Source organism: Pelophylax lessonae, assembly GCF_965119305.1.
Source record: "Pelophylax lessonae genome assembly, chromosome: 9".
NCBI lineage: Eukaryota > Metazoa > Chordata > Amphibia > Anura > Ranidae > Pelophylax > Pelophylax lessonae.
Window position 1 is genome coordinate 177,534,662 of NC_138776.1, and position 27,179 is coordinate 177,561,840.

General features: G+C 42.7%; 1 protein-coding gene across 1 annotated transcript in view; it reads left to right on the forward strand.

Moving 5' to 3' along the window:
* The window catches only part of KAT6B (lysine acetyltransferase 6B), a 367,576-nt gene that overhangs the window by 210,826 nt on the left and 129,571 nt on the right, over positions 1 to 27,179 (forward strand). Inside the window, exons 8-12 of the mRNA XM_082268915.1 lie at positions 10,227 to 10,351; positions 12,354 to 12,469; positions 14,209 to 14,350; positions 15,111 to 15,272; positions 20,846 to 20,939. Coding sequence (XP_082125041.1) covers positions 10,227 to 10,351; positions 12,354 to 12,469; positions 14,209 to 14,350; positions 15,111 to 15,272; positions 20,846 to 20,939 — 639 coding nt within the window. The remainder of the gene's footprint in view (positions 1 to 10,226; positions 10,352 to 12,353; positions 12,470 to 14,208; positions 14,351 to 15,110; positions 15,273 to 20,845; positions 20,940 to 27,179) is intronic.

Consider the following 27,179-nt stretch of genomic DNA (forward strand, 5'->3'; position numbering starts at 1 on the left):
CCAGACCCAGATAGTCCAGTTTTGTGGAGGGAACCAGAGTAGATTATGAAAATTCATAATCCAGCCAAACTCCCTCAAGCTCCTATGGTGACTTCCAGGTTTTCCACCAGAGCAGTAGGAGACTCCACTCGCAGGAGGAGGTCGTCCAAGTAGCCCAGTACCGCAGTCCCCCCATTGGCGTAACAATGCTAGCACCAAGGCCAACACTTTCGTGAAATCCTGAGGAGCAGAGTGAGAACAATGGATAATGCCCCAAACTGATAATGCTCCTCTCCCACGGTAAAGTGGAGGAGGTGCTGGAGACTGACACATAATGGAATGTGAAGGTAAGCATCCTTGATGGAAAAAAAAATGAAAATTCCCCTGATGCAGGGAAGCCACCACCATACAAATGGACTCCATTCTGAACTTCTGCTCCCGCACAAAGCAAGTCAGCGCCTTGAGGTTCAGAATTGGACGCACCTTGCCTTCTTTCCTGGGGACTGTAAACAGGTTTGAGTAAAACTCCTGAAAACATTCCAAAGTCAGAACCTGGGACCATCACCCTTTAAAGTAAAAGGTATTGGCCTGCCCCAAAAAGAGCCTGTAAGCGGTCTGGGGCCAGTCGCACGGTGGAAGGAAGAACCTTACCAGAGGGTAAGAATGAAACTCGATCTTGTAGCCAGACCGAATGACCTAGTGGACCCACTTGTCTTGTACCAGGGGAGTCCACGGGTCCAGGAACCAGCAAAGGGACCTTGTCCGTGGGTCTGGAGAAGCCCGCTCTCGACTTGCCAGACCAAGTTCACTTAAATCGCCCAGATGAGGCCCCGAAGGGCTTCAATCCCTTGTCAGTTGACCCCGATGGACGAAAAAAACCTTTGAGCCGAGAAGGAGTGCCCACGTCTATGACGAGAGTCTTTGCCCTTAGTAGCCTGTGGAAGAAAGGTACTCTTCCCCCCCCCCCCCCCAGTAGACCTTTAATGGTGTCATCCAGGGTAACACCAAACAGGCAATCTCCTTGAAAGGAATGGTCAGTCATGCCTTTTTAGGAGTCTGGTCCGCAGACCAGCATTTGAGCCAAAAGACACGCCAAAGGACCACTTCCAAAACAAAGTGCTGAGCCACTAGGGGAGCCGCATCCAAAGAGGCATCATAGATAAACTGCAGCCCCTGGACCAGCTGGACCGCCAGCTCAGCAAAGACAGCGGAGAGCTACTCTCCCCTCCAGGTCATGGCGCAAAAGCTTTAGCCTATTCGGTCAGAGTCTGCAACACAAAGGCAATGGTGAATATCAGCCTCAGTGCCGAACCAGCCAGGGTGTACATATAGCAGACCACAGTCTCTGCCTTCGTGTCAGCTGGGTCCTTATAGGCCCGGGGGTACAACTGAAATCATGGTTGCCTTGTTTAATCTGGGAACCGGATGGTCCACCGCTGGTGGAACAGTCCACTTCATGAGAAGAGACTCCTCATAGGGGTATACCCTAGTAAATCGCTTAGGGACCATAAGGGGATGCTTTGGTCATCCCCACTATTTAGTGACAATTCTGTCTAAATAGGAGAGGAAAGGGAACACCTTGCTGCTCTGGATGCCTTGTGATTGTCAAAGAGAACCTGAGCCTATGTTGCAGCTGCGTCTTTCAACTTTTAAGTCTGAAGCATATATACAATCAGTGCGTCCACCAGTGCCTTTTTGTGCACGGTTGCAGAAGTGAAGAAATCCTCCTCACTATCTGTGGATTCAGGGCATGTGGTCGCAGACCCATCAGGGTGACCCACGTCCATGGCAGCCGAATCAGATTCAGGATCTGATGCGGCAGGGGAAGGTGGGGGGCACTTTATGCCAGCCCGTTGCCCAAAAACAACCTCCACCCGGGTCGCAAATGACTCCAGGACCGCTGTCAGTGCATCGATGGATGGGACCCTGAGGGCCCCGCAGCTCTAGAGAGGGAATCAGGTGGCAAGATGTGCTCCAAAGACTCCATGAGTCTCTGGAGGGACCCCACAAAAAAGGTGTGAAAAAACTAAGGGACAACCCCCACCGCTCTGGCAGCACCCTTCCCTGGTCGCCAGTAACAGAGCACCCAATCGATCCTCAGTAGAGGGAGAGGAACCCACCAGACGCACCAAACAGTAGAAACCAGGCTCCGCGGCCACTAGGAGAATCTGCAATGCACGTGCGGCGATCAGGAAATTAAAAGATTCAGGACTCAGCACCAGGGGATGAGGAGGGGCTCCCACCGCTGCAATTGCCGCCCAGAGGGCTCCACTGTCAATGCCTCCACTGTCATTGCCAAACCACCGCAAAATGGCAGCCGGACTACAAAAACATGGCCGCTGTGCATTGAGCACACAAGCTACAAGAAAATGGTGGCATCACAGGCCTCCCAGGGACCCAGGAGGGATCCCGAGGCCTCAGAAAACGGCACAGGCAGCAGGGGTGGGGGGGGGGGGGCCTTGGCAGTAGCCTCCCCCAGGTACAGTTTCACAGCTGATCGCCCTGTCTCTGGTGGCACTCCCTCCTGCCCCCCTAGCCAGCACAGCACCCTGCCTCCACCCCAGCCAGTGGACCAGACCACCCCACAGTGTGCCTAGTGTCCTACTCCTGTAAAGGGCAGTATAACCCAATGGTTAGGAAGATCAGGAGCTGTGTCCGTCAATGAAGGGAAGAGACATATTTTTTTTATACACAGACCCCCTTCTTGGTCCCAAGTATGTGTTTGGATCAGTCCTTTCACAAAACTCTTTGATTTTTTTTTTACCTGTTTATTTTTTTACATTTATTACAGGTACAGGTACTTATATAGCGCTACAGTGGTGATCGAAAGTTTGGGCACCCCAGGTAAAAAATTGTATTAATGTGCATAAAGAAGCCAAGGAAAGATGGAAAAAAAATCTCCAAAAGGCATCAAATTACAGATTAGACATTCTTATATGTCAACAAAAGTTAGATTTTATTTCCATCATTTACACTTTCAAAATAACAGAAAACAAAAAAATGGCGTCTGCAAAAGTTTTGGCACCCTGCAGAGTTAATATCTTGTACTGCCCCCTTTGGCAAGTATCACAGCTTGTAAACGCTTTTTGTAGCCAGCCAAGAGTCTTTCAATTCTTATTTGAGGTATCTTTGCCCATTCTTCCTTACAAAAGTCTTCCAGTTCTTTGAGATTTCTGGGCTGTCTGTCACGCACTGCTCTTTTAAGGTCTATCCATAGATTTTCAATTATGTTGAGGTCAGGAGATTGTGAATGCCATGGCAAAACCTTCAGTTTACGCCTCTTGATGTAATCCCCCGTGGATTTCGAGGTGTGTTTAGGATCATTATCCATTTGTAGAAGCCATCCTCTCTTTAACTTCAGCTTTTTCACAGATGGCATCAAGTTACCATCCAAAATTTGCTGAACTTTTATTGAATCCATTTTTCCTTCCACTCGTGAGATGTTCCCTGTGCCACAGGCTGCAATACAACCCCAAAGCATGATTGATCCACCCCCATGCTTAAGTTGGACAGAGGTTCTTTTCATTAAATTCTGTGCCCCTTCTTCTCCAAACTTACCTTTGCTCATTCCGGCCAAAAAGTTCAATTTTAACCTCATCGGTCCACAGAACTTGTTTCCAAAATGCATCAGGTTTGTCTATATGTTCATTTGCCAAGTTCAAACTCAGATTTTTGTGGTGAGGACGTAGACAAGGTTTTCTTCTGATGACTCTTCCATGAAGACCATATTTGTACAAGTATCTCTTTATAGTGGAATGGTGTTCCACAACTCCAGTGTCTGCCAGATCTTTCTGGAGGGATCGTGCAGTCAAACGTGGGGTTTTTGAATTGTTTTTCTCACAATCCTGCGAGCTGTTCTGTCTGCATGCTATAAATTCTGCAGGGTGCCCAAACTTTTGCAAACGCCATTTTTTTTTTGTTTTCTGTAATTTTGAAAGTGTAAATGATGGAAATAAAATTAACTTTTGTTGACATATTATAAGAATGTCTAATCTATAAGTTGATGCCTTTTGGAGATTTTTCCATCTTTCCTTGGCTTCTTTATGCACATTAATACAAATTTTTACCTGGGGTGCCCAAACTTTGGATCACCACTGTGTGTGTGTGTGTGTGTGTGTATATATATATATATACACACACACACACATTCACATTCTCACAAGGGCCAATTTAGACAGGATCAATCAAATTAACCTACCATCATGTCTTTGGAGTGTGGGAGGAAATCCACACAGGGAGAACACACAAACTCCAGTAGTGTCATGGTTGGGATTCGAACCAGCCACCCTAGTGCTGCTAGGTGGAAGTGCTGTTCTGTTACTTAGCTAGTCTTCACTACCTAGCACAAGTATTATTTTACTGACAGTTGCTGGTAAAAGAATTCTGCAGTCAAGGTAAATGCCTTTCTGACACAGCATACATTTTAGAGCTTTAAAAGGCCTATAAATGATCACCGTCAGTGAGGTATCTGCCTTGGAACTAGTATGCAGCCTGTATCTTACTAGCAACTTCCATCAGTTTTGCTTTTTAACTAAAATAAATAAAAAAATATATATACATACAGTATCTCACAAAAGGGCGTACACCCCTCACATTTTTGTAAATATTTTATTATATGTTTTCATGTGACAACACTGAAGAAATGACACTTTGCTACAATGTAAAGTAGCGAATTTACAGCTTGTATAACAGTGTAAATTTGCTGTCCCCTCAAAATAACTCAACACACAGCCATGTCTAAACCACTGGCAACAAAAGTGAGTACACCCTAAATGATCATGTCCAAATTGGGCCCAAAGTGTCAATATTTTGTGTGGCCACCATTATTTTCCAGCACTGCCTTAACCCTCTTGAGCATGGAGTTAATCAGAGCTTCACAGGTTGCCACTGGAGTCCTCTTCCACTCCTCCATGACAACATCACGGAGCTGGTGGATGTTGGGAGACCTTGCGCTCCTCCACCATCCATTTGAGGATGCCCCACAGATGCTCAATAGGGTTTAGGTCTGGAGACATGCTTGGTCAGTCCATCACCTTTACCCTCAGCTTCTTTGGAAAGGCAGTGGTTGTCTTGGAGGTGTGTTTGGGGTCGTTATCATGTTTGAATACTGCCTTGTGGCCCAGTCTCTGAAGGGAGGGGATCATGCTTTGCTTCAGTATGTCACAGTACATGTTGGCATTCATGGTTCCCTCAATAAACTGTAGCTCCCCATTTCCGGCAGCACTCATGCAGCCCCAGACCATGACACTCCCACCACCATGCTTGACTATAGGCAAGACACACTTGTTTTTGTTCTCACCTGGTTGCCCCCACAAAGCTTGACATATCTGAACCAAAACCGTTAACTTGGTCTCATCAGACCACAGGACATGGTTCCAGAAATCCATGTCCTTAGTCTGCTTGTTTTCAGCAAACTGTTTGCGGGCTTTCTTGTGCATCATCTTTAGAAGAGGCTTCCTTCTGGGATGACAGCCATGCAGGCCAATTTTGATGCAGTGTGCTTCGTATGGTCTGAGCACTGACAGGCTAACCCCTCACCCCTTCAACCTCTACAGCAATGCTGGCAGCACTCATATGTCTATTTCCCAAAGACAACCTCTGGATATGACACTGAGCACGTGCACTCAGCTTCTTTGGTCGACCAAAGCGAAGCCTATTCAGAGTGGAACCTGTCCTGTTAAAGTGCTGTATGGTCTTGGCCATTGTGCTAGAGCTCAGTTTCAGGGTCTTGGCAATCTTTGTATAGCCTAGGCTATCTTTATGTAGAGCAACAATTCTTTTTTTTTCAGATCCTCAGAGAGTTCTTTGTCATAAGGTGCAATGTTGGACTTCCAATGACTAGTGTGAGAGTGAGAGCGATAGCACCAAATTTAACACACCTGCTCCCCATTCACACCTGAGACCTTGCAACGCTAACGTGTCACATGACACCGGGTAGGGAAAATGGCTAATTGGGCCCAATGTGGACATTTTCACTTAGGGGTGTGTTCACTTTTGTTGCCAGCGGTGTAGACATTAATGGCCGTGTTGTTATTTTGAGGGGACAGCAAATTTACACTGTTATACAAGCTGTAAATTCACTGCTTTACATTGTAGCAAAGTGTCATTTCTTCAGTGTTGTCACATGAAAAAATATAATATAATATTTACAAAAATGTGAGGGGTGTACTCACTTTGGTGAGATACTGATTTTTCTCTCTATATATATATATATATATATATATATATTATGATCAGTATCTCACAAAAGAGAGTACACCCCTCACATTTTTGTAAATATTTTACAAAAGCATTTTAGAGATACTGTGTGTTTGTGTATGTATATGTGTATATATATCTCAGTATCTCACAAAAGTTAGTACACCCCTCACATTTTTGTAAGTATTTTGTTATATCTTTTCATGTGACAACACTGAAGAAATGACACTTTGCTACAATATAAAGTAGTTAGTGTACAGCTTGTATAACAGTGTAAATTTGCTGTCTCCTCAAAATAACTCAACACAGAGCCATTAATGTCTAAACCGCTGGCAACAAAATGAGTACACCCCTAAGTGAAAATGTCCAAATAATTAGGCCCAAAGTGTCAATATTTTGTGTTGCCACCATTATTTTCCAGCACTCCCTTAACCCTCTTTGGGCATGGAGCTCACCAGAGCTTCACAGGTTGCCACTGGAGTCCTCTTCCACTCCTCCATGATGACATCATGGAGCTGGTGGATGTTGGAGACCTTGCGCTCCTCCACCTTCTGTTTGAGGATGCCCCACAGATGCTCAATAGGGTTTAGGTCTGGAGACATGCTTAGCCAGTCCATCACCTTTACCCTCAGCTTCTTTAGCAAGGCAGTGGTCATCTTGGAGGTGTGTTTGGGGTCGTTATTATGTTGTAATACTGCCCTGCGGCCCAGTCTCCGAAGGGAGGGGAACATGCTCTGCTTCAGTATGTCACAGTCCATGTTGGCTTTCATGGTTCCCTCAATGAACTATAGCTCCTCAGTGCCAGCAGCACTCATGCAGCCCCTGACAATGACACTCCCACCACCATGCTTGACTGTAGACAAGACACACTTGTTTTTTTACTCCTCACCTGGTTGCCGCCACACAAGCTTGACACCATCTGAACCAAATAAGTTAATTTTGGTCTCCACAGACCACAGGACATGGTTCCAGTAATCCATGTCCTTTGTCTGCTTGTCTTCAGCAAACTTTGGGCTTTCTTGTACATCATCTTTAGAAGAGGCTTCCTTCTGGGACGACAGCCATGCAGACCAACTTGATGCAGTGTGCGGCATATGGTCTAAACACTGACCGGCTGACCCCCAACCCCTTTAACCTCTGCTGGCAGCACTCATACCTCTATTTCCCAAAGACAACCTCTGGATATAATGCTGAGCACATGCACTCAACCTCTTTGGTCGACCATGGCGAGGCCTGTTCTGAGTGTAACCTGTCCTGTTAAACCGCTGTATGGTCTTGGCCACCATGCTGCAGCTCAGTTTCAGGGTCTTGGCATCCTTCTTATACCCTAGGCCATCTTTATGTAGAGCAACAATTTTTTTTTCAGAGCCTCAGTGTTCTTTGCCATGAGGTGCCATGTTGAATTTCCAGTGATCAGTATGAGAGAGTGAGAGCGATAACAGCAAATTTAACATACCTGCTCCCCATTCACACCTGAGACCTTGTAACACTAACGAGTCACAAGACACTGGGGAAGGAAAATTGATAATTGGGCCCAATTTGGACATTTTCACTTAGAAGTGTACTCAATTTTGTTGCCAGTGGTTTAGGTGTGTTGAGGTTCTTTTGAGGGGAGAGCAAATTGTACACTGTTATACAAGCTGTACACTTACTAGTTTACATTGTAGCAAAATGTCATTTCTTCAGTGTTGTCACATGAAAAGATAAAATAATATATTAACAAAAATGTGAGGAGTGTACTTTTGTGAGATACTGTGTGTGTGTGTGTGTGTGTATATCTCTGTGAAACGGGACAACAGTTGTGTGATTTTTTTTTTTTTTTATTGCAATGAGTACTCCTGATAACACATCATGTAAAGGTTCACTTTAAATAGGTTACAATTTCATCTTGGTAAATATATTTACTCTACATTTTCTTTTTTTTTTTTTTTTACAATGGCTTATTGAATACTTTCTTGAACAGGGATTACTGAAAGGGTACTAGCAACTACAACCCCAAGTCAAAAATGTTTGGACGCTGTGTAAAATCTACATTTAAACAAAATGCAATGATTTGCTAATTTCCTAAACCCATATTTTATTCACACTAGAAAATGGAAGACCTATCAAATGTTTAAACTGAGAAAATGTACCATTTAAGGGGGGAAAAAAAAGGTCATTTTAAAATTAATGGCAGCAGCATGTCTCCAAAAAGTTGGGACAGGGCCTCGGTGTAGCATCCCCTCATCTTTCAACAACCCTCTTTAAACGTCTGGAAACTGAGTATACCAGTTGCTGGAGTTTTTGGAGAGGGATGTTTTTGCCGCATATAGGATTCTAAATGTGCAATGGTCCTGGGTAGTTTTTGATGTATTTTTAATTTCAAAATGCGCCAACTATTTTCAGTTGGTGAAAGGTCTGGACTGCAGGCAGGCCAGTTAAGCACCCAGACTCTTCTACTTTGGAGCCATGCTGTTGTCAAATATGCAGTTTAGCATTGTTCTGCTGAAATATACAAGTCCTTCCCTAGAAAAGGCGTCATCTGGATGTGGGAGTATATGCTGCTCTAAAACCTGGATGTATCTTTCAGCATTGATGGTGCTTTTCTAGATGTGCAAGCTGCTCATTCCATATGCACTCCCACTACCATCAGAGATGCAAGCTTTTGCTTTTAAACTAAGCTCTGATTACAAGCCAGAAGGTCCATCTCCTCTTTAGTCCAGAGGACATGATACCAAAAAATGTCAAACTTTGATTCGTCTGACCACAGGACAGTTTACCAGTTTGCAACAGAACATTTTAAATGAGGTTTTGCCTAGGAAAGACAAATGTTTCTAGATCATGTTAAGTTATGGCTTCTTCTCTGCATGTTAGAGCTTTACCTTGCTTTTTTGTATGGCATGGCGAACTGCGTTCAGACTTTGATTTTTGGAAGTATTACTGAGCCCATGCAGTGATGTTCATCACAGAATCATGACTAAGTTTAATGCAGTGCCGTCTTAAGGCCCGAAGACCACAAGCAAGCAATTCAATATTGCATTTTTGTCTTGTCCCTTGAGCATAGATTTCTCAAAATTGTCTTAATCTTTTGATATTATGTACTGTAGATGATATATTTAAAGTCCTTGCAATTTTATGTTGAGTAACCCTTTTCTGAATTTATTTAACAATTTTTAGATGCAACTTTTCACAAACTAGTGAATCTCTGCCAAGCTTTGCTTTTGAGACACTCTGACTCTCTAATATGCTCTTTTTATACCCAATAAACCTAATTAATTGCAAAATGTTCTTCCAGCTCTACCTTTTTAGTATCAATTTCAAAATTACCTCTTTTTTTTCCCCCCTTCAAAATGGTACATTCTCTCAGATTAAACATTTGATAGGTTTTCTATTGTGCATAAAATATGGGTTTATATGATTTGCTAATTATTGCATGTAGATTTTCCACAGCGCCCTAACTTTTGTGAAATTAGGGTTGTATAATGCAACTGGAAATGTAAGGGATAGTACTTGGTTATACTTCTGTATGCTTTAACACAAAACTGTGGTTTTTGCATGCAGTGTAAAGTAACGGAATGGATTGTATTTCTACAATGTCTCCATTAGAGACTTTCACCCTGTTTGTTTGTCCTGGTGATCATTATTATGGAGGGTGAAAATAAAAGAAAATTCCAAGTCACCAGAACAGGAATAAAGGAGAAATCTTCCAAATCTTTCAACGGGGACGTTGTCTAAGAGGGGATTTTCTCACTTTAGGCTCTGAAACAGGAAGTAAAGGAAAGTCTTCCCAGTGAGTCACAATAGCAAAAAAAAAAAAATATATATATATATATAGTTGTTAGTTACCTTGTGCTTCAAAAAGCCTGTACTCGCTGGGAGCACACTTAAACCTCAGATTTGCCTACTTACAGAAAAGTGTTGTAGCAATACTTTCTGCACTGCTAATACTGCTGACTGGCTTTAAAATAAAAACAGCTATTACCTCCATTATATACAAGCTTACATTGTTCTCAGTTGAATACTTACAATGTTTCAGAGCCTTTCAGTGGTCTTTCTGCTTTAAACGTCAGATGCTGACTTGAAGATGAATATCAAGCAAGAAAGATGGGATTTGATCTGTGTTCCAGAAAAGCCGGACTTTGTCTCCCAGGAAGATGTTGACCTTTTCAGACAAGCACGGGAACTGTCCTTTGAGGTGAATATTTACCATATTTCTTTTATTCATCTAGCAGGACATTTTATTTGTGTGTTAAACTTGTGTTTTTATAGCAATATGTGAAAAAAAAAAAAATTAAAGCAGTTACAGGACCGCGACCCCCACCACGTGCTTGTGGGCTTCTGTCAGTATACAGCTTCCTAGAGTCTTGAACATAGATATCAGAGATTCCAGTCGCCCTACATACAAATTTAGCCGACAACTTAGCTTGTATGTATCTGAAAACATCAACTCTTTTATTGAACAAGAAACAGACTTTTTATACACTTGAGAAGTATGTCAGTAACTCAATTAACAATTACCTGAATATTTACCCAAAACTTTGCAGAATGGTCCGATTTTCTTCTTTAGAGAATACAGTGAAATCAGTATTTCTTTCGTTCACTGATGGACACAGCTCCTAACGATCTTAACCATTGGGTTATACTGCCCCTACAGCACTAGGACACTAGGCAGAAAGCTACGTCTATGGACAGTCCCAGGGGTATACTCCCTCCCTGCTATAGGTACTTCGTTTTTTTCTGCCTGGTCAGGAGTAAGGACCTAGTTCCTTGCTGGGATCTCTGGTCCTGGCAATTTTTTCTTTTTGGATACATTTTTTTTCTCCTGTTTTTTTCCTGGGAGATCTACAATCAACTGCCAGACTGGGCAATGGGCTGGATAATCTAGATTCAGTGGTCACCCCAGTCTGGCCGGCGAGCGCGCGCAGACCTTAGCTCCGCACTAGGTCGGCTGTGACATAGCCCCACCGGGCGGCGGCTGGCCTGCAAGTTAAACATTCCGCAAGGTCCCATAAGACCAGGTCCCGGCCCAAGTTGCAACGTTCCTCCTGGCCGACAGCCCCCCATTTCGATGGAGAGAAGGTTCTGTCTGGAGCGGTGCACATCTGCTCCGCATGCCTTGGATGTGGTCCGGGCGATTAGGGTGTACCTGGCAGCTACGAAGTCTCTTAGGAGATCAGACTTACTGTTTGTGATTACGGCTGGGCCTTGGAAATGGTCGTCCGCTTCCTCTACAACCATTTCCAGTTGGATCAGACAGACGGCGATTCAGGCCTATTCCATCAAGGGTCAGATTCCTCCTTTCCCTGTCAAGGCGCACTCTACTCGGGCACTCAGTGCCTCCTGGGCCTTTCCGTCATCAGGCGTCAGTGACACAGGTTTGCAGGGTGGCCATCTGGTCGTCAGTGCACACTTTCACAAAGTTCTATAAAGTGGATGTGTTGGTATCTGCAGATGCTTCCTTCGGTCGCAAGGTTTTTCAGGCTGCTGTTTAGAGGACTTGGTCCTCTTTGAGGGTGTATTGTTTTTTTTTCAGATGAGCTCCAGTTGTTTTGATTGGGCTCCTGTTTACCTGGTTGGCTACAGTTAGCCTTGGGAATTTATTTTTCGCTGTTCCCACCCCTCATGTTTAACACTGCTTTTGGAGGTCCCAATGATTAAGAAGATCAGGAGATGTGTCCGTCAATGAACGAAAGAGAAAATGGGATTTTTGACTTTCTGTAAAATCCGTTTCTCTGATGTTCATTAACGGACCCAGCACCCACCACTCTGTGGAGTTGTAGTTCTTCTGACACTGCTTGTAACAAAATGGAGTACTTATAGCAGAGAGAGGGAGTATATCCCCTGGGACTGCCCATAGGCATAGCCAAACTTTTTTTCTGCCTAGTGCGCTACTCCTGTAGGGGGGCAGTACAATCCAATGGTAAGGAAGATCAGGAGCTGTGTCTGTCAAATGAACATCAGAGAAATAAATTTTACCCATTTAAGTCATGAATTCCTTTTAAATATGTGTTTCATTTCCACCCCTAATGGCTCATTTTCCTTTTCTCCCTAATAGACATCTCATAGAACCTCAGGACTATTACCAGTCAGAAGCTGGTTGTATTTTAAACACAAATTTGCCTGAGAATATATATAATCAATACACTTACATTTGTAATGATGTTTTAAGTAATTTTTTTTTTTTTTTTATTGGGTAGAAAATAGGATGCCAAACATTTGATGACCACACTGGACGCTACCCTTCAGTTATTGAGTTTGGAAAGTTTGAAATCCAGACGTGGTACTCCTCGCCTTATCCACAGGAATATGCAAGGTGAGAGCTGTGTGATATCCCACGTAAGCATTTTCCCAAAAAGAGGAAAAAATGTTTTCATGCAGATATTTTTGACAAATTGTATTATCCATGCACTTTTTATCATTAACCTATATTAACTCAGTTAAAGGAACACTAAGACCCCTTTCACACGGGCTTTCTGATCACGTCCACCTGTCAGTTTTTCATGCAGACCTGATTGGACCCTCCATTCACCCCTATGGAGTGGCGGACATCAGCAGTGACATGTCCACTGACACCCGTAGCCATCCAATCCGATCCTGTCCTCCAATTCCAGACGGATGGTGACCCTATTTTCCATCCGTCTGGAGGATCGAATCAGATAAGATCTGGTGAAAACGGACAGGCGTTCCGTTTTGATCCAATCTTCCCTTATAGGAGAGCGGGACTCTGACAGGTCCGTCTCTGCACAGTTAGCGGAGACGGACCTGTTATCCACCTGCTCAGTGGATTGATCCACACAGAGCAAGTGGATTCCATACAACGGAGGCACCCAGTGTGAAAGGGCCCTAATGTGAAAGCTATTGGGAGGGAGAATTTATTGAAGTTGCTGTGCTACTTTTCTGGTATCGGTTGTTCTTGTTAAAGTGGAAATGTTGGTCAGAAAATTAAGTCCTGCTAGATGACTTCAGGTTGGCCTCTTTTGCAGGTGTAGCTGTGTAAAACATTAAAAAAAAGTGCCTACGCTGTTTACAATCCAGTAATACACTGTCTCATCCTGCTCTGCACATGCTCAGTTGCTATCTATTTTTAGGCACTGTGCTGAATTAGTAGAGGCGGATCTGCTTACAGCCTAAAGATGTTCTGCTGTTCAATGCAGAATGTATTTTCCTTGCTAAGGAACATTATTTTTTATCAACTTGTTATGGGTAAAGTTCCACTTTAATGTATTTCAACAAATTCATGCAGCATTTACCACGCTTTTGGTTCTGGCAATGACTCATGTGCCATATTCTGGTAGGACCAACAACATTGCTTGACCCAGGTACAGCAACAATTTTTGGCCAAAAATAATTTAAACACGGGGGAAAAAATGTAGTACTTTTACTTTCTTCTGGCAGGTTAATAGATCTTTGCAACCTTTGGCACTATTACTGTAGATGGACAGCTTGATTTGTAAATGTAGAAGTAATATAAAAATATGCATATGAAATGAAAAAGAGTAAATGTACTAAATACTATTATAGTCAGTTAGGGTAAATTATTTTAGGCTATGGGGGAACCTAGAAGTAAAAAATAAAAAAAAATAGTTGTGCCTACAGTTAGGCATGATCTTGACACTTTTCGGCTTCTATTGGAGGGTAAAACTGTCAGTTAATAAAGCTTCAGATCTTCTTGCATATAATCTGGACGGCATTGTTATGACAGTTTGGGTCAGTTCTTTTATAATGGAGATTACAGATTACAAATGGCCAATAATGGTTGGTTTTCTATTATCTAAGCAGGGACAGTAGTTCTACGTGGTAGAAAAGTGGACCTGTGTGTCTCATGAACCTGCTTTCTTTTCTACTGTGAGCTGGGGCTAGGTCACAGAAGTAGGATAGGACTTAAAAAGAACACTTAGGACAGGTCGAAAGCCATTTATTTTCCTTCCTTAATGTTTTTTTCTGTCTGGCACAGCTGGAGGCAGTTGCTCTTTAGTTATGTTATGTTTAATAATAATGTATAGTTCTTGATCCTTTTTTAGTTTGTGTTTTTTTTTTTTTTTTTAATCTCAGATTACCAAAGCTTTACCTGTGCGAGTTCTGTCTGAAGTATATGAAGAGCAAGACTATCCTACTGCGGCACTTAAGGAAGTGTGGCTGGTTCCACCCTCCTGCCAATGAAATTTACCGGAAGGACGACTTGTCAGTGTTCGAGGTGTGTGGGCGACTAATCTCTATAAGGCCAGTCAGCGATATAATCTTGAATATATATATATATATATATATATATATATATTATCTTTGACTACCTCAAATATCAACCCTACAGTTTCCTTACGTAAACAAATGTATCTTTTGCTAGAATGCAGAGTAGCTTGTGCATTTGAAAGGCAATAGCCCTTACTATTGTATAGGGGTCTCCAAATTATGGACCCCCAGTTCAGGAACTACAATTCCCATCATGCCTAGTCATGTATGTGAATGTCAGAGTTTTACAATGCCTCATGGGACATGTACAACAAAAGTTTTCTGCTAGGACCGCAGAGAAAAGAATGGTTCTTTGTTGGTAAAAAAAATGATACAAGGGAGAGTAAAATATGTGTAATCATAGATCAATCGTTTATTTTAACGTGCAGTGAAATACACTACCGTGCAGTATGCTAATGTTATACCAACAATGTAACAGAAAACAAGATGTACAAAACATGTAACAAAAATAACTGAACCGGCCTGTGCAAAAAATGAGTAACATGAATGTCAGGAAAAAATAGAACAATTGGGACATGTAGTTCTAGAACAGCTGGAGGGCCGTAGCTATAGTAGATAATGGTTTTGTAGGTGCAATCTAAATTTTCCTTCCCATATGTATTACGGTTATGTATGCAAGATTGTAATCTATATACGTACTTGTTTGGTATTATTGTTGTATTGGACAGTGCTCATTATAAATGCCTTTTGTATGGCTGTTGTTCTAGGTGGACGGTAACCTAAGTAAAATCTACTGCCAAAATTTGTGTTTGTTGGCAAAGCTGTTTCTGGATCACAAAACATTATATTATGACGTTGAGCCATTCCTTTTTTATGTTCTTACTAAAAATGACAAGAAGGGCTGTCATTTGGTTGGATATTTCTCTAAGGTAGGTTTTCGAAAACTTCATTTCCAAGCACTGTATGTTGAATGAATCCAGTTCTGAGCTGAAAAGGATGACTCAGAACAGCACAGTTGAAAGCATTCTTACGACACTTTTCACTACATTCTGAACTTCTTTAGCACTGTATATGTGATTGTTGATGGTTTTTATTGTGTTTTTGAGCCCACAAGAAGTGTATTTCAAATAATATTTGCAAGCACATTGGCTGTTACCAATTCTTAAAAGTACTCTTCAACCTGAGAATGCAGATTTGGAGAACCTAACTAAAGTTCACTTTTCATAACTCACCAGATGATTATACCATTGATGAATCACTTGTGCTAATACATTTAAGGTCTAATGGCTCTCTAGTAGCTATGGAAATCATTTTCACTCTGTCTTGTTGGTTCATATTTTAAGATGAAATGCTTTATGCAAGTACCAATTCGCTTATCTTGCAAGTAGACTTAGGGCTAGTATACACATGCATTTTAAATGTTTGCCATGTGTTTACATCTCATTGGCTTGAATATATAAGAATGCACAAACTGATCTCAAACTGACCTTAGCTGATCTGAAGAGCCCCTGCATAACCGAAAAAATAAAATTGATCCTCATGCAATGAGTGCGAGGTTGACCATCCTGAAATATGCACTTTTATAAAATAAATCAAAAGTAGCAGATCCCACATTGTTATCTTTATACTTTCCATTAGGATCAAACGTTTTTAATGAAGAATGCTAATGAAAACATTTATAATAACTGTTAATCTCACCCAGAACTGATCGTTTTTGGTAGATGCTGGAGAGCTAAACCCACCCACCAGCTTCTTCTATCTCTCAAGGAACTCTATTTGAAAAATCTCAGAGAGTTCCTGGGTTTGTACATATGTTTTTGCCATTATGAAGGGGTTCCACACTCCCCGCTGAGAATATTTTAGTTATTTTTCATGATGTAAAATGAAAAGAAGGATCTAAAATGTGCAGAGAGATGGATGGGGGAAAAAACAAGCTCCTGAGTTGACATAAGTAGATTTATCAATTTTGGCAAATAGAGCTCACAGTTGGATTATCCATCACACATAGGAAACAAAGTGGACATGTGGGGATGGGAAGCGTTGTATCTCTGGAGCCTGTAGAGAATTGCACCTGTGATCAGTAGGTCAGTAGACCACAAGTGCAATGTCAGACTCCAGCAGACAAGCCCTACAGCTTTCTGCCCATACCTCTGTACAGGTTGTCTTTTCTCTGATCTTCATAACCATTGGGTTACACTGCCCCCTACAGGAGTAGGTTCCTAGGCAGAAAAAGAATCTGGCTATGCCTATGGGCAGTACCGGGGGGGGGGGGGTATTCTCCCTGCTATAAAACAATGTATAATGGAAGACAGGTGCACTGTTAAATACAAAAAATAAAATCTCTAATAAATACAATGAATTGCTGCTCCACCGTGTTCAAGTACTCTTGAGCTTGAGGTGATCGGGTATGAATATAAAAATGGTGGTGCGCTATTCATCTATGCTAAATGTGAAAATCCAGTATTAATACATACTGTGCATATAAATTGATTAGCATAAATATGTGATAAACAATACGTGATAAACCAATGATAATATAAAATGTAGTCCATGATGGTAAATAGTTCATGCAATGCTAATTATAATCTAGATAAATGTGAATAAATATAGGGATTCAAAACTTCTTTAAACAACTTCTTTAAACAAGACTGGTAAAGTGCATGGTGCTTGATCCTTCCACCTTCTAATAACACCTCTGTGTGCAGTGCGCGCTCATCTGCAGCACAAAGTAATTGTGCAATGATTTAATGTCTCCACCTGCTGTCTCCAACAGCTGAGTCTGACATCACAGGACACGAGACTTCATCAGGGTAGCCACGTGTCCTGTGACACAACGCGTAGGCGGAGCCAGTGACGTCAGACTCAGCTGTTTAACGACGATCTAAGCCGGGAAGCCGTGGAGGTAACAAGCGGGACTCTGTTCATGGCGGATTACAACCAGACCACACAGACTTCACCTATTTTACCTTACATCACCTGATTTTCACATTCTAAATGTGAGTGTATCTCTACTTGTTTTTGAGTAATAAATGTTTTAAGGATAATGCACTATGGAATTATTTTTTCATTCACATAACATCATTCAAATGGTCCTAGGAGATAAGAAAAGTGGAAGCATGCAGGCCAGCAGGTGGAGATATTAAATCATTGCACAATTACTTTGTGCTGCCGGTGAGCGTGCACTGCACACTGATGTGTTATTAGAAGGTGGAAGGATCAAGCACCAAGCACTTTACCAGTCTTGTTTAAAGAAGTGTTTTAAAGAAGTTTTGAATCACTATATTTATTCACATATATCTGGATTATAATTAGCATTGCATGAACTATTTACCATTACGGACTATATTTTATATTATCATTGGTTTATCATGTATTGTTTATCCCACATTTATGTCAATCAATTTATATGCACAGTATGTATTCGTACTAGATTTTCACATTTAGCACAGATGAATAGCGCACCACCATTATTTTTATATTCTCCCTGCTTATGGTAATCCGTTTTTTTTTTCTGCCTAGTCCGGATTAAGGACCTAGTTCCTTGCTGGGATCTCTTCCTTTTTAGATAGAAATTTTTTCTCCTGTTTTTTTTCCTGTGAGATTCACAATCAACTGCCGGACTGGGCGACGGGCTGGATAATCTAGATCCAGTGGTCACCCCAGACTGGTCAGCGAGCGCACGCAGACCTCAGCTCCACGCTAGATCGGCCGCGGCATAGCCCCACCTAGATCGCATACGACCAGGTCTCGGCCCGAGTTGCAGCGTTCCTCCTGGCCGACAGCCGCCCGTTTCGATGGCGAGGGGTTCTGTCTGGAGGGGTGCTCTCCTGGTTCCTGGTATGGTGTGTAGCTGCCCCCTCCTCCTCTGGAGGGTTTCGAAGTGCACATGGGGCCCCTCCTTGGGTTGATCGGACCCCCGGGTTCCCCTCCTTCCCATCAGGCACCCTCTTTTCATCTGTCCCCCCCTATGCTGGGGCTGTGTGGGTGGTCTGGTCCACCTCATGGAGTGGCAGCAGGACTCTATGCTGGCATAGCTATGAGTGCTGCGATTTTGCTGTAGCTTTTGTTTCTATGCACAGCGGCCATATTTCTGTAGTCTGGCTGCCATTTTGCGGTGGTTTGCTATTGAAAATAGCGGCGACCATGACAGCAGAGCCCTGTGGGCTGCAATTTTGACGGTGGAAGCCCCTCCTCATCCCCTACTGCTGACTCCTGGATCCTTTCACTTTCTGATCGCCACACGTGGATTGGAGATTATCATGGTGGCCTCAGGTGCCTGTTTCTGCTGGGTGGTGAGTCTGGTGGGGTCATCTCCTTGTCTGTTGAGGGTCGCTTGTGCCTGGTGACCGGGTGGTGCGGCCAGCACGGTGGGGGTTCTCCCTTATCAGTGTTTTACACTTTTTGTGGGGTCCCGCTGGTGACTCATGGAGTCTTTGGAGCACATCTCCCCACCTGGCCCCCTCTCTTTGGCTGCGGGGCCCTCTGGATCCCAACCATCCATCAATGCACTGGCGCCGATCCTGGAGTCCTTTGTGTCCCGGGTGGAGGTGGCTTTTGGGCAACAAGCTAGCAAAAAGCGCTCTCCGCCTTCCCCTGCCTCGTCTGTCTCATCCAATCCTGAGTCTGATTTGGCCACCGCGAACGTAGGTCACCCTGCTAGGTCTGCAAATCAGATTGTGAGAGAGATTCCACCACATCTGAACCCATGCACGAAAAGGCACTGGTGGTCGCACTGATTGTATCTGTGCATGAGACCTTGAAGATGGAGGATGCAGCTGCAATGGAGGCGCAGGTTTCCTTTGGCACTCACAAGCCATCCAGAGCAGTGTTTTCTTTCCCCCCCTAATTTGACTAGGCATTACCCATACGAGGAGTTCCTTATTACGAAGTGGACTGTTCAGTCGCTGGTGGACCCTCCGATTTCCAGATTGAACAAGGCAACCATGATTGCGGTTGAAGAGTACCTGGCCTTTAACCTCCTTGGCGGTATTCCCGAGTGTGGCTCGGGGTGGAATTTCAGTGCCATTAGCGGTAACCCCAAGCCACACTCGGGCTACCGCCAGGGAGCATTGCTGGATCCTGGAAGAGGTTACTTAGCTTGTCCCCGGGATCCCGCTATGTGTTCCTGCAGCATATGGTAGCCGGATCTTAAGCCTGATGCTGTGTGCCCCAGCTTCCGTCTCCTGCAAGCGTCACATCGCAGGGGGGTGGAACCGGTGGCAAATTTGAGAAGTAAAACACACAAACACACTGATATATATCCTATTCGATTACATTACTAAATAAAATACATTGGCATTAGTTTGCCCCCCCCCCAGTGCCCTTGCCTGCAGTTTTACTGTAATTATATATATATATAATGTGTGTGTGTGTTTGTGTGTGTGTATATATATATATATATATATATATATATATATATACTTTAACTTTTTTATAGTTATTTGTTATATTATAATTTATGATTTTGTGTTTCAAACTTTATCATACCTGAGATGTTATAAAGAAGAACGCACAGTAAAAGAAAAATCATATGTAAATAGTTAGTTTGGGATGCTCGTCTTTAAGAATTACATGCAAAATAATGGACCGCTTTCAGCACCTAAAATCGGAAACAATCATACCGCCAGGAGGTTAAGGTTCCGGCTGACAGGAAGGCAAAGGCTGTGGCCCACAATATGTACACTCTGGCTGGTTCAGCGCGGAGGTTGGTATTCACCATTGCCCTGGTGTTGCAAACTCTGACCAACTGGGCTAAGCTTTTACACTGTGACCTGGAGGGAAAACGGCTCCCCCTGCCTTCACCAGTGGGCAGCTACCCCCTCAGCCCCCTTATAATACTTACCTGAGCCCAATCTCGATCCAGCTGTGAGGCTCTCCCTGGTCACATCCTCCTCATTGGCTGAGATGCAGCAGCGCCCTTGGCTCCTTTTGCTGTCAATCACAACAAGTGAGAAGGGGGTGGGGGCTGAGCAGTCCATTTGACACTGAGAGTGGGGCCCGGGAGTGAGCACGCACAAGTGCCCCTATAGCAAGCGGCATGCTTTGCCGACTCTCAGCACGGGGGAGAGGCCCAGAGTCTAGCAGGGGACCTGAGTAGAGGAGGATTGGAACTGTTATGTGCAAAACATTACACAGAGCAGGTAAGTATGACCTGTTTGTAAAGCCATTTTGTTTTTATTAATAAAATCTAGGGAATTAAAAGTGGTATTTTGAATGGTATAAATAAACATGAAGTAACAAAAGGGCTACACAGTAGGGCAGGGACAGAACACTGTCAGGCTTACTTACCAGGTTTTTGAAAATCGAAGTGATATAGAAATGGCAGTAATTCATCACTACCAGTCTGACTCCTAATATACAATATATAGCTTCAGTAAAATGAAATCTGATTGGCCGTTGTCGGCAAACTATTCTTCTTATGATAGTTCTTTTCTTGCTGGATAGGCCTGCTTATCCTTTTGTGTATCAATAATTTAACACAGTTGTCTTCCTTTTTATACAGGAGAAACTTTGCCAGCAGAAGTACAATGTGTCATGTATCATGATTTTGCCTCAGTATCAGCGGCAGGGATTTGGAAGGTTTCTCATTGACTTCAGTAAGTTTTTTTCCATCTCTTTTCCGTCAAGCCCTTTAGGCATTCATGAGACCATTAGAAGCTCTAGTGTGTTAGCTTACCACGTGCTAAGAGCAAAACATACAACGTTGTAGATCAAGTAATGCTATCGATTGTTGTGATGTTTGATTCTTTGTATATTAAGGATTCTTTGTTTGAAGCACTTAAGTCTTTCTGTGATACTGCTCTGTAGTTATTTGAAAGACTACAAGCTCTCAAGTTCTGTTTTAATACAACTGCGTGAGGCAGGTATTATTTTTAGGAGATTCACAGGCTCTTTGATGTACAGATAAATACGCCTACCTTGTCATGTTAAAATGATGCAATAACCTTAGTCTTCACTTTTGTGCAGTCTATTAGGTTTACATTTTTTTAGGTTTCTATAGTGCAACAAATTTCTGTACAAGTGAGATCTTGTTAAATAGAACGTCATGTATTATTTCTGTTACAACCACATAAATATGATACATACTTAAGAGAATCTGTTGTTAAAAAAAAGACTGTTTTAGGTAATAAAAAAAAAATTCAGCAGCCTCTAATTTTTATTTTCCAGCTAAATCCCAGGCTGTTCAGAGGGGATAAAGCTTTACAACTTTTGATGGTTCAAAAAAAATATCAGGCTCTTTCTGCCTCTTGCACTTTCTTTTGGCCAGTGATGCAGCCCATCATAGTAATGGGCCAATAGGAATGTGGGAGCATGTGGTAACCACAAACTGAAACTACCCAGAGGTCAAAGCTTTACCCGTAAAGATAGCCTGGTGTAGCAGCCTCTGTTTTATCTTTAACTTTTTAATAAGTTTCCAATTTTAGCTTTACTTAAAGTAAAACCTACAATTTTATTTAGCCATGGCACACATCACTACTTGAACAGAATATATACTCATGGACTTTATGTGGACATATAGAAAAGAAACCTGAGTACCATAAAAACTAATTTATTATGTACCATTAAAATTTTAATACACAACATTAAAAAGTTTGTTACCCTAAAAAAAAAAAAAAAAAAATGGATCCTGTTTCCTTAAAGCGTGTTCTACAGCAAAGTGCTTGTGCTGTGTAATTTGGCCGCCCGTATCACCTGAAATACCTGGCTGATCATGCCTGGTTCTGCCCTGCCCCCTGTAAACTGACTACGCTTTATCATGTCTGCTGAGCTTTGACACGGTGGTCAGTTTTTGTATCTCTGTCACCCGCAGATCTCCTCTCTGCTCACCTGTGACCCCCCCCCCCCCCTGCCTGTCAGCTCCATCCACTCCACGATCCTCCCCTTCTGCTGCTCTCATATCTATAGTATAAGCATGCCATCCCCTCTGATATATAACGCCCTGTGCCTGTGCTATATAAAAAAGATGCAGATTATACCTTAAATCAGAGCGTCTCCTGGCGCTCGTGTGACTCCTCGGCCCTCTCTCCTCTCCCGCTGACGTCAGTGGGAGTGCTTGGCCCCGCCCGCTATAGCTGTCAGCTGGGCAGAGAGAAGAGCCAAGGAGTCACGTGAGCGCTGGGAGACCCTCTGATAAAAGGTATAATCAGAATTTTTTTTTATACAGCACAGGGACACACAGCGTTATATAACAGAGGAGATGGCATGCTTATACAATCGTGTGTAACCAACGAAATTAAAAATGACTCTCCACATAGGGATTCACAACATGCAAAGATTCCGATTACAGTTCACACGTGGACTTGCCACGTTTCGGGAATCCTTCTTGTGGCAAACTTCGTAGAATGGAACCCACTCCTAATCTTTAAAAGCATAAGATCAGCCAGTAGGAATTCATAGCATGTGTATGTTTCCCAAAGAGGTGCAAATAAGTAAGCCAAGGTGAAGCCACTGCCACTCAGCTGGGAAATTCGGGTACAATCAGTAAACTGCCGATAGTCTTGTACTCATCTTAAAATAGAAGGACCGATTTTCCAATGGAAAACCATCCAAACCCAATGTGAGTAAGTCACCATAAAGACAGCATGTTAATCAAAGTAGTCAATTCACTTATATTCCAAAGGGGGGGCTCTAGATAAGTATCTTCGAAAGAAACTCAGTTCACATCAATCCACACTACTTATAGAGACTTGGATTTTCTTCTCAAAATCATAATAACTCTTTAACAGTCACATGGCCTTTCAGGGAGTATACCCTATGATCTGACACTGCTTAGTTATATAGTTTAGAGGCAGCAATTCACCACCCTCTCAATGTATGATTTGTTATTCTTAAAATAACATCTTTAGCCCATTTTGTCCCGTTTTTAACGCGGTAAAATAAATCTCATGACTCCTGTATTGTGAGATATCAAGTCTGGATTCTGTACATCTGTGCTCAGGAGATAAAGCCGTGCAGAAGGTGGAAGCATAAGGAAGAGATCTGCATTGCGTGTAAAATCTCACCCTAGCAATGGAGACCTCCCTCCTCTCCCTCCTTCCCTCCCTCTCTTCTTTTCCCTGTACTGTCAGAACTCATTGCTTAAGCTGATCTTGGCAGCTGTGTACTTGTGCTGTAGCTCTTTTGTCTGTCGGAGCTCTTGGCAGTGCATGTGTCTGAAGTGTGCACGTTAGTCTGGGCACTCTGACTGTGTCTGTTATGAAGCCGATTTTGTGGGAGACACAGGATACAGCTTGCTCACTGACACATGAATTAGACAGAATTCATACAGAACAGTGACGCTGAACCCCAGAAATATGACCATTACTTAAGTAAACATGGATATAATTGTCCGTGTGATAGGGCTCTATTTGTGCTGCTTGAATGCTTTGATTTGTCTGTAGATTAGTGTTTTCTACATTGTGTCTCAGAGGCTGTCTCAACGTTTATTGTGGGCTTGTGAAGGTGTTTAATGAGGTTAGCGGAGTGTAATTACAGGAAGTCAGACTGCTTTGCCCCCCTGGTGTTTGTCGTGTCCCCTCTAAGTGCCTCTAAATAACACTGACAGCCTGCAGCGCTTTCTCATTATCTCTGTCCTGCGCTGCCAGATTCTTGTCTTTTACTTAACCTTTTTTCCCCTGCATACTGTAATATGTTTTGCATGCAACACACAGGAGGGGCATTACTAACTCCGTGTTCTATATCCTAATACAGGAACTGTTGGATATTGACACATATTCAGACCACTATAATTTAATCTATCAAGTGCTTTCTTACTGGAAACCGCTTCTCATAGGCAGCAGCACCTCTCTTAAATCATAATTGTGGTGTTGTAACTGGATATTATACAATTTTGCCGGTGAGCACAATGGTTTAAAAGGCTTCATGTGATCCTGCTTTTTTCAGAATATTTCTTAGTTTACAAAGGATTGAAGAACCTTATACTGTATGACAAAATATGATTGTGCATTTATTGTTTTTTCACGCCTTTTATTCCAGTTTTTTTTTAATTGATACATTTTTTGTATCTGTCTTATGACAATGGCAGTGACATTTAAAGTGAATACAAGAACAAATAGATGCTTTTTATGGGTTACTTGAGTTTGGTCGCTGATCACCCAGGTCACCCTCAAACTCATGCCGTCTCTGGTCGCTTTTTTTCCCCCAGTAACTGGCCATCTTTTTTCTCTTATTGCCGTCTCCACAGTTGAGGGAATTCTCTTTTTTGCATTAACCACTTCCCCTTAGGTGGATGTCATATGATGTCCTGGACTTTGAGTGGGGATATCTGAATGATGCCTGCAACTGCAGGCATCATTCAGATATTGTTTTTTTTCAGCCGGCAATTCCCTTCACCATAACAGCAATCCTAGCAGCTTTTAGCCTCTTGATCGTTCTTACTGGCGGCAGGAGGGGACATCCCCCCCCCCTTCCTGCCGCCCTCCGGTGCTTCTACCGGCTCGCCCGTGCGATCTGCGAGCCGGAAAAAAAATCGGCCACCGCAAAAGTGTCACCATAAAGACTGCGAGGACCAGATGGTCCCTGGGAATCTATATGACTCTCGGAGGCCCAGGCGTGACGTCATGACGTCACGCTTGGCCTGGCAGCTTTCAATACTGCACTGATCTCGGCTGGATAGCCGAGATCTTTTTTTTTTTTTTTTTTTCAAGGTTCCTAGCCTGTAGGAGAGATCTGAGGTCTTATTGACCCCAGATCTCCCTATAAAGAGGACCTGTCATTCACTATTCCTATTACAAGAGATGTTTACATTCCTTGTAATAGGAATAAAAGTGATCAGAAAGGAAAGGGAAAGTGTAAAAATAAAGAATAAGAAAATTTAAAGTGCCCCCGTCCCTGCATGCTCGCCCGCGGAAGCGAATGCATGCGTTCGTCGTGGCCACATATGTAAACGGCGTTCAATCCATTACATGGGAGGTATCACCGCGAACGTTAGAGTGAGAGCAACAATTCTTAGTCATGAAAATAATGAAAACTCTTTGAGTGAGAAGGTGTGTCCAAACTTTTGGTCTGTACTGTATAAATATTGTTTGGGGGTTCCTAGTAATTTTCTAGCAAAAAAAATGATTATTTTTACATGTAGGAGCGAAGTGCCAGAAATCGCGCGGTATGGAAGTGGTTAAATTGAGATTTATTTAGTTACACTATTAGCGAAGCATGACTTATTTTTAATGAATGTTTCCCTGTTTTAGTTGTACTTGCTAACATCTACATACTAAAAATACAAAAAACAGGGGCATTCAACTGTGGTTACACAATGCTGAAATTAAACCTCTTGTAGACCAAATTGATTAACCCATTTACACAAATATGTGGCCCCGCAGGTCTGGGCTTTTTTCCCTGGTGAAGCATATTTGTGTATCTCCCTTTGTGTTGAGAGAGCGCCACACGGCACGCTCCCACCACAGAGACTGGGCTCACTGAGAGCCCCAAGCCCCATTCTAACACTCAGGACCCAGAACTCCTGATTCCGGGTCACCTGATCACTGTGACAGCTACTGATTGGCTATCACAGTCATTGGTCACTATGAAGCCCGCCCTGGTGTTTTTTGTCTCTGTGAATGGACGAGACAGATACATTGCATCTTTCTCTGTCGTTGCAGAGAAAGAGAAAAAAAAAGTGTGTGTAGAAAAAAATGCCCCAGTTGAAGTCGAAGGACGAAACTTGTCGGGTTCCAGTGAGTTTGCTCCACAACATTGCGCCGTTTTCATGTCCCTGTGATCACACAAATTGTATTTACTGCTTGTAAACTCCTGAAACAATGTAAGTTTTCTACCTTTTAACAAAACCTTACCAGTAATGGTTTTACACTATGAGGAGGCCTTTTGTTTTTTTTTGGCACCTGGGTTCCTGTGGCTTAACCAAAATTGGAGGAGATGGTGACAACTACTGGGAGACCATTGTACCTTTTATAACCTTCCTGCCTGTCTGACTCTACCGCTGGTATTTGAGTCCATGAATTTCCGGTAAGCGCTCCTGACTCTATCCTTTGGTGATGGTCGCACTCGTGGTGACAAGAATTCACTTTTGGTTACGTGAAGCCCTCTCCTTTGTTGGATAAGGACTTACTCTTTAGAACACTATTTTCACTTTATTGCGGACTGTTTCCACCACTTTTTTCCAGTTTGTGATGGTTTAGGTTGGTTCATCATTGCCTATTTGCACATTTATGAACATTGCACTTTTTTTTTGCACTTTGTGGATTGTTGCTATTTGCACATGTTATATACTACGTTTTGATGGTACGTTTGTCACATTCCAATGTAGTTGATACATATGTGCCACACTTTACGTTTGTGTTTATTGCACTATTTGTTGCTCCCTATATATGAGGTAGCACTGTTGATAGTTTTTAAAACTATAACTGGTTATACTTAGTATTTTATAAAAGAGTTTATTTTATCGGTAATTCAACTAGCACAGCATTTTCTATCCCCACCCTCAAACTCATGCCGTCTCTGGCCGCTTTTTTATCCCCAGTAATTGTCCATCTTTTTTCTCTTAATACTGTCCACACAATTGAGGAATTCTCTTTTTCTCTTACGTCCTCCGACAGTCGCCGCCACTTCATATTCGTCACTATGGGGGTTAATGACCTTTGCTCCGTAGGAGTAGCTAGGCAACAGAATATGTCAATATTAAAGCTTTTAACATATCCCACCCCCAGGGGGTGGTCCCCTCTGTCAATAACCTCCTACTTCCTGTATCCATACCTCAGTTTCAATGTCTAGCTTGTCAGGAGTAGCTGGATGTCTCTATGCTGGGGCATTTTGTCTCCGCCTTTCTCTTCTTTTTTGATTTTATTTGAGTTTTTTTCTCTCTCTTTACTTAGCTGTTACTT